Raw genomic sequence first — 19,755 nt, forward strand, 5'->3', positions numbered from 1 at the left:
TTATGGAAAATTTCATGAAAAGGATATTATCCTGTAAGCGTGGTCGTGGTGATCATTTGCCTGATGTTATTTTCCGCTATTAACGGCATACCTTCCTCTTTATAATGAAATAAACATCCGATCATTTATATTAAAAAATAGAATTTTTCTTTAAATATCAAAATAACACCTCTTATTTTTTTTTAATTACACAGTCCTGCGAGGGTGAGTTTCTAGAATGGCTGTACTTGTTTCTTGTAGTTTTTTATGCGCTGAAAACGAATCTGACCTTCAAAATGCTCCATCACGTCAGGATTTTTGGTAAATGAAGCATTTTGAAATTAACAGTTTCAGTTACGTATACGTTGGGTATAACGTCTATTGGCGTAACTGAAACTGTTAATTTCAAAATGTCATAACTTTTTTTTTTTAAATCGTACAATAATTAAAAAAAATGGGTTTTAAAGCTAAAGATTTGTACTATGCGACCTTTTCGTCGAAAATTGAAAAAAAAAAAATTTTCTATCCCAAAAAAAATTATCAAAAATGGCTAAAATGGCCATTTTTTGACCTTTTAGGCTTCATTTACCAAAAATCCTGACGTGATGGAGCATTTTGAAGGTCAGATTCGTTTTCAGCGCATAAAAAACTACAAGAAACAAGTACAGCCATTCTAGCAACTGAAAAAAGTTAAATTTCGCAGGCCTGTGTTATATATATATAATTTTTATAATTTTTCTAATTGTATATATATAATTTTTGATTAATATTCTCATATATTGTATAATCTATATTTGTATAATTTTCAAAAGTAACATAAGATAAACTCGATTTACGAGTGATTGCCAATTGAGTGATTTCCTGAAATTAAAATCGTTTCTACTTTCATCTATTTCTTTTTTTTTTTCCTCGAATATTTATGTATTTCCCTCGTTACTAATTCTTTATCTTTTTCTTTAATACCTTCTACAACTTCAACTTCAACTAAGGTCTTCTTCTTCTTGATTGACGTGATAACCACTTAAGTGATTTTGGCCGCATTTAACAAAGCGTGCCAGTCGTTCCTTTCTCGTGCTAACCGGCACTCGTTGGACCACAAAATGAAGCCAAGTCCTTCTCCACCTGATCTTTCCAACGCAGAGGAGGCTTTCCTCTTCCTCTGCTACCACCAACTGTTACAGCACCGAATGCTTTTAGAGCCGAAGCGTTTGTATCCATTCGGGCGACATGACCCAGCCAACGAAGCCACTGGATCTCTATTCGCCGCACGGCTCGTACGATATTTTCCAGCATGAGCTTAAAATAGTCGCACACATTCAGCGATTCACCGTGTCTGAAACCTCGTTTAGTATCAAACTGCTCGGAGAGTCCCTTCCCAATTCTTACGGCTTAAGATCAATCATTGTAAAATAACCTATGGTTGTATGTTTGACTTAAATAAATAAATTAACAAATAAATGTCGACTACATCTATATTTTGTAATATAAAAAATACATACATATGTCGATTAAATCAGTTACGGTCAATCGTATGATATAAGTTCACTTTGAGTTATGTTTTTAATCAAAGCATTTTTCCTTAAAAGTAATTTTTGTTTAGATGTTTAATTTCATTGTCGACTGACGTTTATCGATCGGCTGGCGCTTGAGGAGCCTTTGCTCCCAAAGTAATCATTTTAATTATTTTGTCGGTATTTCCATCGGATGGCGTTTAAAGAGTTTTTGCTCCCAAAAAATTTGGCAATAATCAACACGAATTTTGAGCACTTTGAAATTTGCACTTTGCTGTACTCAAATTGAATGGACTATAAAACTACATACCCGGAAGTTTTCTAAATAAAAAATAAACTAAAAAGTTGGAAATTTTGATTAAAACTACCGGAATTTTTTTAAATTTTGTACAAAGTTTGAAACGGTGCATTAAATAGTTTTTGTTGAACTATATTTTTATATAAAAAAATAAATAAATAGCCATATTTCACATATTTCTTTCTTTTGACCCTGGCGGTGGATTATGTATGTAGACATATAAAAGCACCCAATAACCCATTTTTTTTTTTCAACATTTTTCATCAGGGAATAATAAGCGCACAGAAGGTTGGAAAAAATGCATACCTTTCATGGATTGTCTGATGAGTAATAAACGCGGGATTAACGAAAACAGACAAAAAAAAACATATCGAAGCGAGACGAAACAAAGCTTTTATGTTATTTCGAAATGCTCGTGTAAAGAAAACAAAAAATACAACTTTTTACTGTGAAACATTAAAAAACAAGAAAAAAATTACAAAAATAAAGAAAACTGAAAAGCATTGCTACTTCAAGCTTTGACGAACCGTAACCGTGCACGCATATCAACCACAAAATCAATTAATGATAAATGACTGTTTGATGTGGTGGCTAAACGAATGCGTCTTCAAATGGTTAGATGGATTAAAGTTTGTGATAAATAAATTTGAACCAGCAAATACATAGGTACTTAAATGCTTTAAAGGGTAAAAACTTCCTGAGATAAAAAAAATAGATTTTTTTGCTTAGTTTAGAAGATATTCTTACGATTTTTTTTTCTTCAAAAATATCTAAAAAATTAGAAAAGTTGATTATTTGATGACAACGCTGCAAGAGAGTGCAAGGAGCATTTTCAATTGATTAATTTAAAACATTTCTACACATTTTTTAACTAACTTGAAAATAAGAAGGAATTTCTAAAGTGACCAGGAAAAACCGTCTTGCACGAAATCTTGTCTTTGATAGAAAATGTTTTTTTGAATAGCGGTCGCGCCTCGGCAAGCAATAGCAAACCTGCGAGTGTTGCTGCCAAATAAATAAATAAATGAAAAAGCTGCTCACAAAAGAACATCGGCCGTTCGGAGTAGGTTTAAAATTGTAGGTAGCTCCATTTTTGGAACAACATCAAGGTGAACACTACAAATAGGAGGAGGAGGGTGTAGGCGCCAATTATATATATAAAAACATGGGCTGAAAAGTCCCGGGCCTAACAAAGAAAACACGTTTTTTTGTTCAAAATTAGCTTTATTCAACAACATAATTTCCATCAAGAACAACGCAATGATTTCAGCGCCGCTCTAACATTTAAATACCACTTTTGTAGCACAATTTATCCTTTGCCTTAAAATAGGCCTCAGTTTCAGCGATAACCTTTTCATTTGAGCGAAATTTCTTACCGGCGAGCAATTTTTTAGCTCGGCGAACAACTAGTAATCGCTGGGAACCAAAATTCGAAGTTCAATTCATGTAGTTTTACCATTGTTTTTATTGACTTGTGAGACAGTGCGTTGTCTTGTTGTTGTTGTTGTTGTAGCAGCAGAAACATTCCCCATACATATATGGGGAATGCTGCTGAAGTGACAGTCCTTGGCCGGATATAAATCCAGGTCGTTCCGGTAACGTAGAACCGACAGTCGTGGGAACATTGTCTTGATGAAACAAAACTGTGAGCGAACGCGGCACCCACCCTGAACAGAGCTTTCTCATAGTCACATGCTCATGCAATATAAAGCCAAGACGTTCTTTTGATAATTTTACGATGCAAGTTACTCAGGCAACTTCACTTTTCGATCATTCAAAACGAGTTTGTGGATTTATTTGATGTTTTCTGGCGTTGCCGCCTCATTTGGACCTCCACTGCGGTGTGCATCATCGGTGTCTATACAACCAGTCAGCAAACCATCCAGGCTTTGCTTGGACGGCAACCAGTTAAAGTACTCCCACCGTCGAGCTTCGAATCTTTTTCCAAAAAATGGATGAATATTTAAATCAGTTATGACTTCGATATAGGAGAACTGAGTTCATGCTGGTGCCCTCAATATCAGAAGGTTTACCGTGGTACATATCTGTTTTGTCACTTTGCATGGTTCAAATATCTCAACGTTGCCAGCCCACATGAAAACTCCATTTGACCTTCCTGCCTCGAGAAACACTTTCTGTCTGAGTGTCTTGCATTTATTAAGAATAGCTGAGGATTTTGATGTATTGATAAACGAATATCTGAGCTCTTTAGGTTAAAACAAGCTAGAAAGAATAAAATGGCAACATGATGGATAACCTTAAATGCTATGAGTTTTGTATAAGTATAGTCACGAGCAAAAAATTACACCAGAACCTAAGTATCATCCACAGTTTTTGATATTTTATGATATTTTAGTGAAATCACTCTATACAATAACAATGCATGAGCGACCTCGATACGTATTGAATAATCAACTGACAAGAATGCTAACAAGGCGCCACATTAATATTACATAGGCATATTTTGGATATCGTCAGCCGCAGAAAAGTGGGAAACGAGAGAAAAAAGTACGCTCAAAACAGTTCTTAAATGGATTCATGCATACATACATATGTATTTATATATGAGTTGATTTGAATTAAGAAATATGCAACACACGCAAACAAATGTGGTGAATAATCGCAACACATAGGAATAATGGAGAACGACGGCGGTAAGGAAAAAAATCTGACCAAGCCCAGTTGCAAACAAGTATAAATTATCTAAATATGTACATATGTATTGTAGGTAGGTATATGTGTACAACTCCATGTCCACTCCCTTTTACACTTCAAAACAAATATAAGGTATTGCAACAACTTCTGATATGCACACATACATACAAACAATCATATTCAAGCATAAGTGCACATAAGTGAAATCCCGGCCACTGCGTAACAACAATGGCACAATGACACTTTAGACATGGTAGTGTAGGTATGTAAATATTTTTGCAACGTGAAATAATTCGAAAAAAGCTGCTGTAATAATGTACATAAAATGTCCCTGCATACTTCTCTTTGGGCTATCTAAAAAATATTCTAATTACGAATATAATAAAAAATAAACTAAGATTTTTGCACCTCAGACGTAGTCTTTTAAAAATTGGTCAATCGATAGCAAGTTCTCACACAAACACAAAGGCACTTTCATTTGTACTGAGGCATCTTCACGAAAACGTATGTAATTTAACACCTCAATCTTCCGCCTGACAACATATGCAGCGCACAATGAACACAGTGGACACAACGCTATTTTGATGCTTCGCTAGCAATAGGGTGATGATTAAGTGACACTGCGTCATCTACCGCATATGCAGCGGAACAGTGTGTTGTGCATTCTGAGTCTGATATCTTACGAGTATTTTACATTCACTTATTCTAGTAGTCTAATATGAAAACTTACTTTGCATACTCGAGACGACTTTGGTCTGAGGTATGGAGATAATGCTGATGACAACATAATGCATATTTCTATGTTTGTGGTAATTGTATGTAAACGATTTGTGCGCGCACCTTTTTGTGTTAAGCGTTCAAGTTGAAAGATTTCTAAGAATCCATGAAATATTCTTTTCCGCTAGGCTGTCTTTCTATGGTAGAATACCCCCGCCTTTCAAATGGGGAAATATTTTATACATTTTATATATGCATACATGTGTATGTTTGTCCTAGGTATGTCAATACTCTTATTATATTAGCAGAAAATTGTTCGGAGTATTTTTGGGACATAACTTATTTAAGGTAAAATAAAACCATTTAAAACGTAAAATAAACTGATTTTAAAAACCACACCGCCCAGGAATTATTCACTATTGACATCTAGGCATCACTTTTAACTTTGTTTTTTATTATTAATTTTCATAAATGGTGTCATTATTAATTCATACGAGTGGTTAAGGCAAACACATTAATGATGCTTTAAATACATTAATTTAAATCTGATTCACAAATAGACAGAGGTTGTGACTTTAGGAATAAAGTTTCAAACATTATCTTAAATCATACTTAAGCTCATATACATGTGTACGGTTAGAACCAAAGTTTTAACTTTCTTCAGAAAAAATTTTATTTTCATTAAGAATAAGAGAAATAAAATAACGTAAGAGTAAGTAAGTAATTATTATTATATTATAATTATTTTTATTATTATAACTTTTTAATAATTTTATAACTTTTTAATAATTTTCTTTTTATTACTTTTCCTTTTTAATAATTTTACTTTTATAGCTATTTATTATTTATTTTTTATTTTTATTACTATTTATTTTACTTTATCATAATTTAATGGCTGGTTACCCATAAAAAACACGGATGTTATCTCTCTGGCAAAAAAGCATGAATTACAGTAGAAGCCCGATAAGTACAATTGGAAAATTTCAGCAATGATTGCACTTAGCGAAAAATTGCACCTAGGGAAAAATATTTTAACTCTATTCAATGCAATTAATGAGCTCAAAATGTCGATATTCAAGAAAAATTAACACATATTTATTGAAATTAATACAAAGAGATCAATGCGGAAGGACATATGAGTGTGTGCTCCAAAATTCAATTATTTTTTATTTTGGAAAAACTTTGTTATTTTCGATTGCGTTTTCTCGTAACACTTTTCAAGTGCTTTTGATGGGATATCATGCAAACAAGCGATCTGATTGAATGACAGTACATCGTTCTGTTCACCCCATTTCAAAATTGTATAGACATAGCCAAAAATCGATTCATGCTGGACTTTTTCGGTTGTTTCTTCTTGAGTAGTATCTTCGGGTTCATTGGCTTCACTATCACCTTCATCTATTCCTAATTCCAAAACCCAATTGCGGATTTCATCTGTGTCTGCTTCACCCACATAGTTTTCGACCATCTCATTTAACCGTTGTAATCCTCCAACAAGAAGGGGGTCGTCAATTTCGATATCCAATGGCATATCGTCTGGATTAGATTCAATAATCGCGTCAACTGTTGGGCTTGTACCCAATACGCTTTTCCAGCATTTAGCGATCGTTTCAGGGAGCAATTTCCCCCATGCTTGGCTCAACATGATCACGGCGGTTTTCAAATCAATTTTCTTCAATAGTTCATGTAATGAAGAATCTTTTTCACTAATTATGGTTTCCATTAGCAATGTTTTGTATTGAATTTTTGTCAAGTTAATAACACTTTGATCCATTGGCTGTAAAATCGCTGCAATTGGCCGGAAAATACATCACTTCGATCTCACCACAAAGTAATTCCTCTTCGGGCGAATGAGATGGGGCTTGATCCAGCAAGAGTAATGCTTTGGGTGGAACATCATTTTCTTTGGCGAATTTTTTTCACTTCTTCGACAAAATTATCAAAGAACCACTTTTTGAAAATATCCCGCGTCATCCAAGCAGTCTTGTTGCTAGCATAATTCACCGGTAGACGAAAATTTTGAAAACAAAGCGGATTCATAGATTTGCCGATCGTTAATGGTTTTATTTTGTGGCTGCCATCACCATTTGCACACAAAAGAACACTGATTCGATTTTTTTTAAACTTTGTTGCCTGGAGCACTCTTTTCATCTTTCGAAACGTAGGTTTTATTTGGCAAAAGTTTCCAAAAGAGCCCCGTTTCATCAGCATTATATATTTGTGATGTTACATATCCTTTTTCAGCGATTTTCGCCGTCAATTTTTCCTTAAATGGCCCAATGGCTTCTGGATCACAAGATAATGATTCACCAGTCACAGTCAAATAGCGAAGTCCGAAGCGTTTCTTGAATCGCGAAAATCATCCATCACTTGCATTGAATTGTTCTCCATCCTTTTTTATTTCATCAAATATTTTTAATGCTTTGCTTTTCAATATCAAGCTAGAAACAGGAGCATTTCGTCGCCGCTGATTCATGAAAAACTGGTACAAAAGCTTCTCGAACTCTGGATGATTGCCAAACCGCAAAGTTTTCCGTTTATTTCCAAGTGAAAATGAATTGTATGCATTTTCTTTTAATGAACGGGATTGTTTTTTTATTCGGTAAATCGTTGCGCAATCAACTTTTAACGCCTTTTTCAAGTTTTTGGAGAATCTCATCTCTTTCTTTCAATGTAAGAAAATGTAGATTCTTTTTCACTTTTCCCATGATTTTATTTGAGGAAAGCAAAAACAAATGATTCAAACTCCGAACGATTGTTTTACTCTCAAGAACCAGCTTGAAACTAACGCGTGTTGAATGTCACAAACGATTCGATGCCATATTTTATGATATCTGCGCTACAATTTTTCAGTTATTTGTAAAAATCAAAAATCACAAAGCGTGAGAACAGTGTTTTTGGTCGCAATAATTTCGAGAACCATAACTGTGCATAGCTATAAAGCTGTGTCTTCGCGCGTGATGAACGCAAATACATTGCCGTATTAAGTAAAAAATTTCTTCGAACAAGAATTCTTTTGCGCCCGAAAATTGCAATTTTTTATTGCTCTTTTCGAGTTTTCTATGGACTCAAAATCGAATTGTACTTTCCGCGAAATTGCAGTTATCGGTATTGCACTTATCGGGCTTCTACTGTACCTTGGTTGAAATCCGAAAAATAAAAATTCAAAATGGCGGACTTAAAATTTTTAAACTTCTTTTCAAAAAAAGGGTAAATTTTTATTGAATGCTTTGTTCGTGACAACCTTTCCCGTAGTACGCGTGTTCAAAATCTGCACGAAGCAGCAAAATGATAGAAAAGGTTTTTCTTGCTATATAGCGGGTATCGCTTGGCAATGGTAAACTGAAAATAAAAAAGCTTCTCATAAAAACCATCTGAAGTTCGGAGGCGACATAAAACTATAGGTCCCTCCATAAGGGCCAATTATGTATGTATGTATGAATTATACAATAGCAAAATCAATCTTCTGCCAGTTGTTTGTTGTTATTCTTTTATTGTAGCTATATGGCATGCAATGTGGGTACACTCGTGCTCTTGCATATTTTAGTATAGAATTTTTACATTTCATGTTATTGAGCAATCGTGCTATGCTGGTATGGTAGGTTGGCCTATGCTATGCGAAATTGTCTAAGTCTTGTCTGGCACAGTTTTAGTTCCTCATTCGTTCGGTATTGTTGTAAGATTTTTCGTGAATGTTCATGATTCTGTACAATATTTAAAAACAAACGCAATTTATCAAACCACAATTCTTACGCTTTTCTTTAAAAAGAAGGACAATTTCAGTGAATCGTTCCTTTGAATTTTTTAAATTTATTTACAGGACTTGTAATCTATAAAACATTCAGGAAACTACAGTTTTCGTACATATATAAAATATTTTTGGTATAATTTGATACATTTCTACAACAACAAAAAACAAACCAAGAGTAGTTAGAAATTATAAAAATAGTAGAGAGCCTGTGCAATGTTAATAGAGAACAAATAACCAGAATAGATAATTCAAGTAGCGAGCTTTGCTCAAAAAAATAAACTTATAAGTGAAGTTTTGAAAGCTACAAAAAACAGAGAGAAAACAGTGTGGGTGTGTCTTATGCTAACGCTTTTAAAGGGGTTCGTGGATTCCTGCAACAATTTCGTTTTACTTCGCAAAAGTGTTTTCTTCGCAATGTTGCTTCTTAATATGATAATGTAATTTTTGCAAACAGATCAAGATTGCAGTACAGTTTTTAATTTTTCATTTACAACGAATTTCAACTATTGTAAAATCCCGCGTGCCATAAATGTAAAAAAATGTGCCATTTCTTTTCAACTACACTAGAGTCGCCTGGGGTAGGTAAAAGTAAAGGGTTTTCCAATAAGAGGTGTTATTTTGATATTCAAAGAAAAATGCTATTTTTTAATATAAATGATCGGATGTTTATTTCATTATAAAGAGGAAGGTATGCCATTAATAGTGGAAAATAACAACAGGCATATGACCACTACGACCACGCTTACAGGACAATATCCTTTTCATGAAATTTTCCATAACCGAATTGCAAAGTGGCTGCCATATGTCCTCGATAGCCTCACGAATTCCATCTTTGAGGTCTTGAATCGACCCTGGGCTGTTGGCGTAGACCTTCTCTTTCACGTGGCCTCAAACAAAAAAGTCACAAGGTGTTAAATCACAAGATCCCGGTGGTCAATTGTGGTCACCTCTTCGAGAGATAACAGCGCCGTCTTGTTGAAAATAAACATTGTTCAGATCAATACCATCCAATTCCGGCCATAAAAAATCGTTAATCATCTCTCGATAGCGATAGATAACACCTGTTATTGGAAAACCCTGTATTAAAATTTTGCTGGGAGATTTTTAGCGATAAAAAAGCTTCAACCGCATTTAAGAAAAATCGCCGAACGAATTTTTGAGATTTTTAGAGTTTTGGCTACGGCAAATGCTGGAATCCGGCTACAGTATAGTCTTCGTATAAGTTAGTATGTATACGAGTATCGCAAGTGAAAACATTTACAAAAAAAGACATATTTGATGCTTCAGTTTAAATTATCTGCCAAATACACCGAATAAAATTGTTTTGAAAATTTTACAAGTGCAAATTGGCACCATGTCATTTCATTAAATCTAAAATGCTTCACATGATAATGAAAATATAGCTGGCTCAAGCAAACAGCTTTTAGGCCAACAAATTATTGAATTAAAATAGCAACAGCAAGCACAACAAACAGTCGACGGCTAGGGAAATGCAATAAACTGACACTGTCCCTTGTCCTAGATTCTTGTTAGGCATTAGCCCGAATAATAAATTAAACAACTACACTTTTGCAAATGCATATGTACACACAACTTTGATTGAAAAAATTGCAGTGTGTTGTGAATATTTAACAATTCAAAGAACAACTATTAATACAACTTTTTATGCCAGATGGTAAAACTAAACACCACGCCACCGAATTTATATTAATTAATATTAATATTGCATAATAATATTTATAAAATTAGTTTTTATTTTTTGCAAGCAGGTGCTCGTTAACACCCAAGAATTGTCCATCACGAAAAAATTGAGAGAGCAAAATGACAGTTAGATGCAAGAGCAACGTTCATTTTTTGAAGAAATTTTAGCGATGATCTGAAAGCACTGACTGAATGAACTTTTTGTAAACAAACAAACAAATTAATTTTTGTGGAATCTGGTCTTTCGTGCACTTCGGCCCCTACGCCGGTTTGAAATTTGCTTTTTATAGTCAGATACGATAAAATGGAAACTTTAGCACGCAAAAACGTAAATACATATATAGAGTACATTTATGGTAATTTTTTAGACAACACAAATCTTGTTAAACAAACTCAGCTAATATGTCTTCTTGTACCGGTTTTTGCAAGTGCAAATTTTGCGTTCGTTAACTTTTTGCTTTTTCGGAGAGAATTTTCGCCCACGCTCTCGATTTGAATTGATGGCTGGTGATGGCTATTTTTTTATCGAACACAACTATTAGTTTCTGATCAAATTAATAATCTAAATATTTCCTGTGGATCCAGCGAGGAACAAAGGGCCGCTGACTTCAAGTCGCCATGTTCAAAAAGTGACGTTAATCATTGTGCTTCGCACTCCCCTCATATACCTATATATATAATTGGCACGTACACCCTTTTTGGGTGTTTGGCCGAGCTCCTCCTCCTATTTGTGGTGTGCGTCTTGATGTTGTTCCACAAATGGAGGGACCTACAGTTTCCAGCCGACTCCGAACGGCAGATATTTTCATGGCAGAAATACACTCGGAGGTTTGCCATTGCCTGCCGAGGGGCGACCGCTATTAGAAAAATGTTTTTCTTAATTTTGGTGTTTCACCGAGATTCGATACTGTGCTCAAAAATAGCAATGCAAGAGAAGTAATCGCAGCATTTTGACGAATTCGAGGGAAATTGGAATTTTTTTTTAGTTCCGTATAGTTTTTTATACGGATAAATTGATTGCAAAACATTAGTACATTTTTTTCAGTATTAATCGTATGAAAGAGGAAAGCGAATTAAGGAATTGATGTCGGAGGGGAACACTTAAGAATTTATCCAGTATTTGATTGGTTGTGCTATGAAATGTGCTAAGAAAATGGATGCCAAAGAGCAAAAAAAAAATTACTGGCTTTGCCGCGTGAAACCCGCAAAAAGTTTAGAAATGAGCCAAATCAGATGTTTATAACTGATAAATTTAAAAATCAGCAAATAAAACTAAATAAAAATCGTAGACGAAGCCTCGTTCTGAAATATTTTTTCTTGGGTAGAGAAATTTGAGTTATATGCCACTGCTATTATTTCGAACAAAGATATATATACATCCATCAATATGTAAACATGCACATATGTAACTTGTCGGCACTCACTACAAATTTTGGCTTTATATTATACTTAATTAAATTTTTACAAAAGTATAATATACATATATACATAGTACGAAATTTGCAAAATGCAGTTTTAGTGCGATAAATGACAAAAGATAATTTCAATTCAAAATTTACGTATTTCAATTGAAGTTTTCCATTCACAAAATAATAAAATCGATAGTAAAGATTTTATTTAGCAATAAAGATTTTATTAGCTTTTCGTATGCACTTGCATTGTTTGTGGCATCTACGCACATACACGCATATGCCAATACGAGCTCATAAATTTTCTTTCACACCTGGAGCTTCAGAAAATTTACGCCAAGGTGCCAAAATGTGATATTTAGCTACTATTGGAGAGTAGTAGTTACACGATATTGTCAAAGCATCTGAGATTTTACTTTTATGTGGGAACAAATCAAGAAAAAACAAAATGAACTCTGACAAATGATTGAGTACAGGTGGACTTTATTTGGACTTTCTTAAAAATTCGGGTGAGTAGATGTTTTGAAATAGCGAATAAATATAAGAATTTCAGCAATTTTGAAAGGCAATAGATATAAACTAACTCGATTGTTGTTGTTTGTTACGGATTTTATTGGTTGTGCTTTTGTTTTACGAGTTCACAAAACTGTTAAGCGCAGTAAAGTCATTAGCCGCCGTCGTCTATCTTATCAACCGGCAGGCCAAGAAAAGAGGCTGTTTCGACGGGGTCATGTGAAGAGGTGATTAGTGTCATGTGGGGCACTTTAAAATGTCGGAAACATTTTGAGTATGACAGAACGTGATTCTACCAACTCTACGTCTGCAATGGGTGCTGGTTGGACTCATATAATGGCATTCGGGGAGCGAGAGTTCGTGAAGGTGGTAAAGGACTCTGAAACAGTGTAAACTTGTAGTGGGAATACCTACGAGGCACTGTCTCACTGTCTTAGGAAGCGTGGCAGATCAAAAAAATTACCACCCTGCTCAAATTAATTACACAGTTTAGACAGTTTAAAGATAAAATATAAAGTTCTTAAACTAAACGATACTAAACACTTGGTATCACTAAGGGGGCGTCCATAAATTACGTGAGGTGTTTTTTTTCAATTTTCTGACCCTCCCTCCCCCCCTGGTGAGATGTCGTGAGATTTTATTCAACCCCCTCCCCCATCCCCCAATCTCACGTGAGATTTTTCAAAATGTGGGTTTCTTATGTAAACGCGTTGGATTGTTATTGTAAAAAGAAAAAAAATTTGCTTCGTGCTTTTATTTACGACTAGTTAAGACTAGTAATCAATATTGCTGAGAGTTATAAGTGTAATAAAAATTTAACAATAGAAGACTTAAATCGTAACTACTGCGATTAAAAAAAGAATATCTACTCTAATTCAGTTCATGGAGAATCATGCGCGGTTTCAAGAGAGACTATTGGGACCAACATGTCCATATGATTTTCAGTAAAATCATGTGCTCCTTCAACTTCGTTCTAATCTAGCCACTCTAAGCCGTTGACGCTTGCGCACAGTAACTCATTAGCTCGTCTTGTGACAATCCGTGAGGGTCGCACTTTGCGGAACATACGCGCTTGCTTAGCTGGTGCAATGTGAGCTGCTCTCCTGTGCTCTGCAGCTCTTGTGATAGATGCGAAGTAAATACCGCATGTACTGCAGCATATTTTCTCTAAATCATCACGTATACTTGGGCAATAGAGATCAATAGGCGTGCTGATGAAGGCATTCAGCGGTTGAATCGGTACGCGTATTAGAAATGGAGCAAATGATTTTCCGTCATGTTCTTTAAAGTCCGGAATTGTCAAACGTCAACCTGAGTGATAGGGCGTTCGGCTCATAGTGGCGCGAAAACAACCGACGGGCTACACTGTACCGCAAATTCAGATTAAATTGAGCTATTTGGTATAAAACAAATATGGTGGTTTGACAGTAGTAATGTATAACGTCGAAGTATGAATGAAATTATTTTCTTTCGAACGAATTAGTGAATGATCTTAATCATACTACGATTACGCTTGAGATTAAATCTTAAGCATGTACAATTTTTTTGTTTCAATCAGAAAAAAAATTGCGTGATATTTGCCGAGACCCCCCCTCTCTCGACCCCCTCCCCCCCTAAAACATCTCACGTAATTTATGGACGCCCCCTAAAGATCAATTTCTGATCTATGTGCGATCTACAGGATCAGCTAAGTCCAACCTAACCTAATCCTTGGATAGCTCTGCTCTTGTTAAAGCAATCCGATTTTTGGTACAAAGATGATCCCAAAAAAAAATACGACGCCAGTAAAATTTAAAAAAATGGGCAATTCCACGCCCACCGTGTGTGTCTCTATACCGACTTAACAAAACTTGCCCAAACCCGGTACATGTCTTGCTATATAAATGTGGCAAATCATTCGTGTATAAATCTTATATTGCTAATAAATTTGGCAGACGTGATTAATACGTACATATATAAGTAGATACTATGTAAATAGTTTATGCTAATCCTTTGCACAGCTTCGGTAGCAATTTGTATTGCTTTCTAATATTTTCGCATTGGTGGATAAATTTTGTCACATAAATATTTGCAATTTAAGACACAGCTCTGCTTTCTTTTTGCATACTTCTTATGAGCACATGCAATTAATTCCTTCTCACATATCAAGCAAAAACAAAATTAAAAACAAACTGGTTATACACACTCTATTTCTAGTGCTGGCGCGTAATTGGAGCCTCGAAACTGGCTTTCCGATTTTCTTTCAATGGCTTCGTATATTTAGTTTTCTGAGTTATCCCACGGTTTATCACACATATTTTGCAGTTTTCGATCATAATGAAAATATGAAATTAAACAAAGTCCAACTAAAGATTTGTGTTCTAAAAATTCACTACATTTTTAATGTAATTGAGTCACCGTATAAACAAAAAAACACGAAGGCAACGGCAAAAATGAAAACAAATTTATCCGCTACGAAAAACAACAACACCATAACACGACAACTCAACATTTGCAATCGACGAATGCAAGAAGCTCCCATTTCCACTGGAGCCAACATCAGGGCTGCACATATGGGCACTAAAAAGTATCTGAGTTGGTATTAAGCCTAGTGCAATGTTTTACACCGCGCGCTTAATGTTTATAATGTGGTTGTCATAAACCCATGTGTTTTAATATCTGTAAAATTTGTGTTTAGACTTTGCTCCACAAAATGACAGCTGATTTTAAGACACTGATGGCAAGAAATTTGGTAAGACAGACATGTTTTAACAGTGATATTTCACGGTCTCCACCTAGAACTTTGTTTAAAGAGTTAATTGTAAATTCTCATTATTTAAACGGATTAAGGCAATTTTCGATTACAATATTGCCGAAAAATGACAGTTAATACCCATTGTGAATGAAAAATAATGAAACTTTTAAAGAGAAGAACAAAAAAGACTAGATGCAAAGTTCGTTTGCACTAACACGTTCGAATAAACTTTGATTGTTTTGATATTTCGTAGCAGTTTGATAAATTGAAATTTAAGATTTTTTTACCACTAAAGTTTTAATCAGAATTAACGTAAAGGTCTGCCTCCATCTGGTAAAATTAAGGATCAATAGGTCTATGTGATGGCTTTCAGCCAGCCAGGTCAACCTAACCTAACTTCGCCGTCTGTATTCTTGTATTCTATCATTCGTGATTTTCCCCCATATCGATTTCGCGTAGGCAAACATAATTTTGATAATAAGAATTACCGAGTCAAATATTTCAGTTGTTCGAGTAAGACCACCTTATTAAATCCGCCTCGAGTTCATTCGTAGGCTGTTATCAAGGCGAATTATTTCATGGTAATGGTACTAGAACAGCGGATTCTATGATTTGGTGTTCCGAATGTCAAAGTGGACTGCTTTTTCATCACGGTGTGCAAAATACAGAATGTTACGTCTTTCAAAAACCTCTACTTTATTTTTCGCCATTTTGACAACCGATGGCGTCAACTCTTCAAATAACCAAACACAAGGAGAAGTTACGGGTTTGTAAAAATTCAGTGAATGGCTTGATAATATTGTAATTTTACGATTTCTAAATTGAACAAGCTAATAAACATGAAGAAATTGTGAATCCCTGAATTACAAAAATTCCGCCAAATGCTTTATTGTTTGAAGTGATGATTTCACAGCGTATTTGGAAGGCGCAATCTTGTATTCTATCATTCTTGCAGAAAACGTTCTCGTCTTGGATCGTTCTTCGATATTGTGTTCATTCAAAATCAGCTGTTGCATGTATTCCAATTAGGAAAAATTATGGAAACAGAACTGACAATAGCTGACTCCATAGCAATCAAATTATTGCGAGGAGGTGCATTAATTACTGGTAATTATAAAAAAATATATATTTTATGAAATACGAATAAATACAGCTTTATTTCAAGGTGTGGGCAATGAATTACATCTCCATACACCGAAAACAAGCGAACGCCTCGTGCTTTCTCAGAGATTGCGCGCTAAAGTGCATGGTATTGTCGATGTGCCGATGAAAATCGCATGTCGGTATCAGGGAAGGCTAATTGTACACGGAGAAAAGGAGTGTTTGTTGTTGCAATATGACTGTGTCGAAGAAAAGGTGGGAAATTGATAAATTGAATTAAAATTTTATTTTTAAACAAGTCTCTATTTTTGTAGTACACCTTTAACGACCTTTGGCATTTTCAACTTACTGATTGGATAAGCTCAGCTGGTTTCCTGCAAGATCCAAATGAGTTTATTCTTCTTACGTCGCATAGCGTGGTTCTACACATTTTGTACAATGAGAACGCAGAAAAAGGAGATGTTTGTAAGGTTGTAGCGAAATCATCTTCTAACGATAAATCTACCCTGTATTGTTCTCGTATTCATGGAAAGACTTTGGAGGAACTGGTAATTTTTGGAGGCAAGTACGAGTCCCTGTTGAATTAGAAAATACATTAATTTGCTTCTATTGCATATAAAAAGGTAATGCATTTGGTGAACTTCTAATATGGAAACCATTTTCGGGAGATAACATTTCAAACAATATTGACTGCGCCCAGTTTCAAGTAGAACTAAAGCGAAGGCAACCAGCACATAAGGGAGTTATCTTTTCCATTGACTTCGATGATGCATTTGGTTTACTGACTACTACATCGGACGATCGCTCGATACGTTTCTGGAAGCTTGAAAAGCCGTCAACTGATGATTGGGATAAATTCAACCTCAACGCAATAGCTAGCGGTTATGGCCATGTTGCGCGCGTGTTTCAAGGAAAAATTATACATTGTTGTGAGTTAGCATCCAGTGCAGATTGTTAAAATAGGATATGGCAAATTTTTTCAAATATAAATAGTCTATATTTGTTATTTTAATAATAGCGCAAACCTTAAATACAGTAACTATTTTGTCTCTTTCAATGCAGGTGGCCAACAATTTGCCGTGACCGTAGCAGAAGATTCGCATGTTTGCGTTTGGAAAAGTAATGCTGAGTTAGTATTCAAAAAACGTGTTCAATTCGGTGCTGTGATTTGGAACTTTGAATATGATCAACACACCCACACACTGTACACCGTCGGCTCCACAGGCAATCTATTTACGCTTAATCTTAAAGATGTCATACAGGAAGCAAACCAGTCTTCAGCCACAACAGTATTGACTGATTTGGAACCAAAAGAATATGTGGGCAAAGCGAAACTCATTAAATTTGACATGCTCGTCGGTGTGACCAATAAAAGTCGCCTCATTTACACTAGCCTCAAATGCAACGAGGAGAATGATGGACTTGAATGCGGAGCGTGGCAAGTTTTGCAGATGAATAAACTATTTAAATGTACAGTGCTTGAGGTACACGACAATTATATAGCGTTTTGTGGCTACAAAAGACTAGCACTCTTTAAATATTGTAATCAAGGAATATTCGAAAAACTATTTGATGGTGACATTATGGATGGAGTAATACGAGCATTTCATTTCTTGAGCAATAGTACGTTTTTAATTTCTGACGAGACGGGCAAATGTTTACTTCTCGAAGGTGAAAGTCTACAGTTACGCATTGCTGTACCACTGCCGCATTGCAAAGAACCATGGACGACAACCGCTCTGCGAATTCAAGCACAAGAAAAAAAAGAATTCCTAGTGATGAGTAATCGTATGGGAAATATACTGCTGTTTAACCTAGAAGTTGCTACTACCAGTTGTATACTTACGTCCACTCTTCGGCAACTACATGGCGCATTGGGCGCAACAATGCTTAGCGTGCAGGAAGTGTGCAATGAGGAAGTTTTTATACAGAGTGCTGGTCATGATGGCTCACTGTGGCTGCTGTCCATTGAAATCAAATCGGGCACTATTACATCGCATCAGCGCACGCCTGTACCGGTAGCGTGGGTCGAACATTTAATTGCCATGGAAAACTCTGAATTTCTTTTAGGATTTAACGATAACCATTTTGTGGTGTGGTCCCAACAGCATGACTTCTCTGTGCAAGTACCATGCGGAGGTGGTCATCGTAGTTGGCATTATAATATTACTACAGATGTCCATAGTACAAAGTTTTTGCAGCTGCTCTTTATAAAAAATAAAGCGTTACGACTGCATAAACTTAAGTTGTTCAATAATCCTGCAACCAGTTTAAAGGTATTCCAAAATCGATGGCACACGCGTTCATGTAACGTTCTGGAGTTGGTTGAGGCAGCTAACCATGGGGAACCGCACCCGATACTTATAAGTGCCGGCGACGATAACATTGTAAAAATATCCAAACTAATGCCCCGAGGTCGTCTAGTACAATGTGCAGAAGTACATTCACATATTTCCAATGTGAGAGCTTTGAAAGTACTACAAGTATATGCGGATGAAGTCTTAATATTTTCAGGTGGCGGACGTGCCCAATTGTGTATAACACGATTAAATCTAAAAAGTTTTCGTAACCAAGAACTTGTAAGTTACACCCTAAACAAAAGTGGACAAATGAAAGGACAAATAAATTGTTACCGACCAGATCCGGAAACCCGCATAATGGCATGCGATGTTGTCAAAGCGAACACTGAAAACTCAGGTGTGGGTATGGGGTACCTTATATTCCTATGTTGCTCAGATGGATATCTGCGTAGAGTGCTAGTTAACGCGTCCTTTCAAGTGGTTTCTGAGCATTCCGTATATTATGGCTGTTGTTTACTCCAAGTAAGGGCAATCGCGAATTCATACTTGATAACCGCGGGCACAGATGGAAATTTACGGTTTTTTGACTTAGATTTGACCGAGTTTCCCATTCAATTGTCGCATCATGCCAGTGGAGTGAACGCGATGGACATTCTGTTCGAGGTAGGCAGCAATATACTGCATATACTCACCGGTGGTGATGATCAGTCGGTTTCCTATAGCTGCTTACAATTACAAGATGCCAAAAGTTTTAAAATCAAAAATAAATTCCATCTGGCGAATGCACACTCGGCTCAAGTTACCGCTGTTCAGCTTTCGTCCGATGGGAAAACCGTATGTGCCTACACCTCTGGCTTAAACCAGACTATCAACATGGTTGACATACAAACCCAAGAGGTTGAACTGATTTGTTATACATGCGTATCGGATATTAAAGGTCTAGTCGTAGATGATTGCAAACGATGTTTTGTCTATGGCTCTGGCATTCAAATATTTAAACTAAAAAAGTAATAAGGTGAATTTTTAAGATGAATTTAGTTTATTAGTTAATTGTTTTACACACCATTAAAATAAGTCCCACGAAAT

General features: G+C 35.6%; 2 protein-coding genes across 3 annotated transcripts in view; one reads left to right on the forward strand and one right to left on the reverse strand.

Annotated features, from left to right (window-relative positions):
* LOC128856895 (pleckstrin homology-like domain family B member 2) overlaps positions 1–15,040 on the reverse strand; it is a 101,760-nt gene extending 86,720 nt beyond the window's left edge. Inside the window, exon 1 of one of the 2 annotated variants that reach the window (XM_054092325.1) lies at positions 14,720–15,040. The gene's annotated coding sequence lies outside the window, so the exon portion shown is untranslated. Of the gene's footprint in view, positions 1–14,485 lie in introns of both variants that reach the window. The other variant, XM_054092324.1, reaches the window with a different exon arrangement.
* A 1,202-nt stretch (positions 15,041–16,242) lies between these two features.
* Positions 16,243–19,734, forward strand: LOC128856901 (WD repeat-containing protein 6). The gene is made up of 5 exons (XM_054092332.1): positions 16,243–16,375; positions 16,434–16,624; positions 16,684–16,930; positions 16,993–17,298; positions 17,432–19,734. Exons 1-5 carry the CDS (start codon positions 16,306–16,308, stop codon positions 19,678–19,680), a joined length of 3,063 nt encoding a protein of 1,020 aa, XP_053948307.1. The 5' UTR covers positions 16,243–16,305; the 3' UTR covers positions 19,681–19,734.
* The last annotated feature ends 21 nt before the right edge of the window (positions 19,735–19,755 follow it).

This window comes from Anastrepha ludens, chromosome 3 (genome assembly GCF_028408465.1).
Source record: "Anastrepha ludens isolate Willacy chromosome 3, idAnaLude1.1, whole genome shotgun sequence".
In the NCBI taxonomy this organism is placed as follows: Eukaryota; Metazoa; Arthropoda; class Insecta; order Diptera; family Tephritidae; genus Anastrepha; species Anastrepha ludens.

Bases quoted from the DNA above. Each gene is read 5' to 3' on its own strand.
- LOC128856901 (XM_054092332.1), top strand. From the start codon at position 16,306: ATGGAAACAGAACTGACAATAGCTGACTCCATAGCAATCAAATTATTG. The intron at 16,376-16,433 runs GTAATTATAAAA...CTTTATTTCAAG, and splicing joins AGGAGGTGCATTAATTACTG to GTGTGGGCAATGAATTACAT. The intron at 17,299-17,431 runs GTGAGTTAGCAT...CTTTCAATGCAG, and splicing joins AGGAAAAATTATACATTGTT to GTGGCCAACAATTTGCCGTG.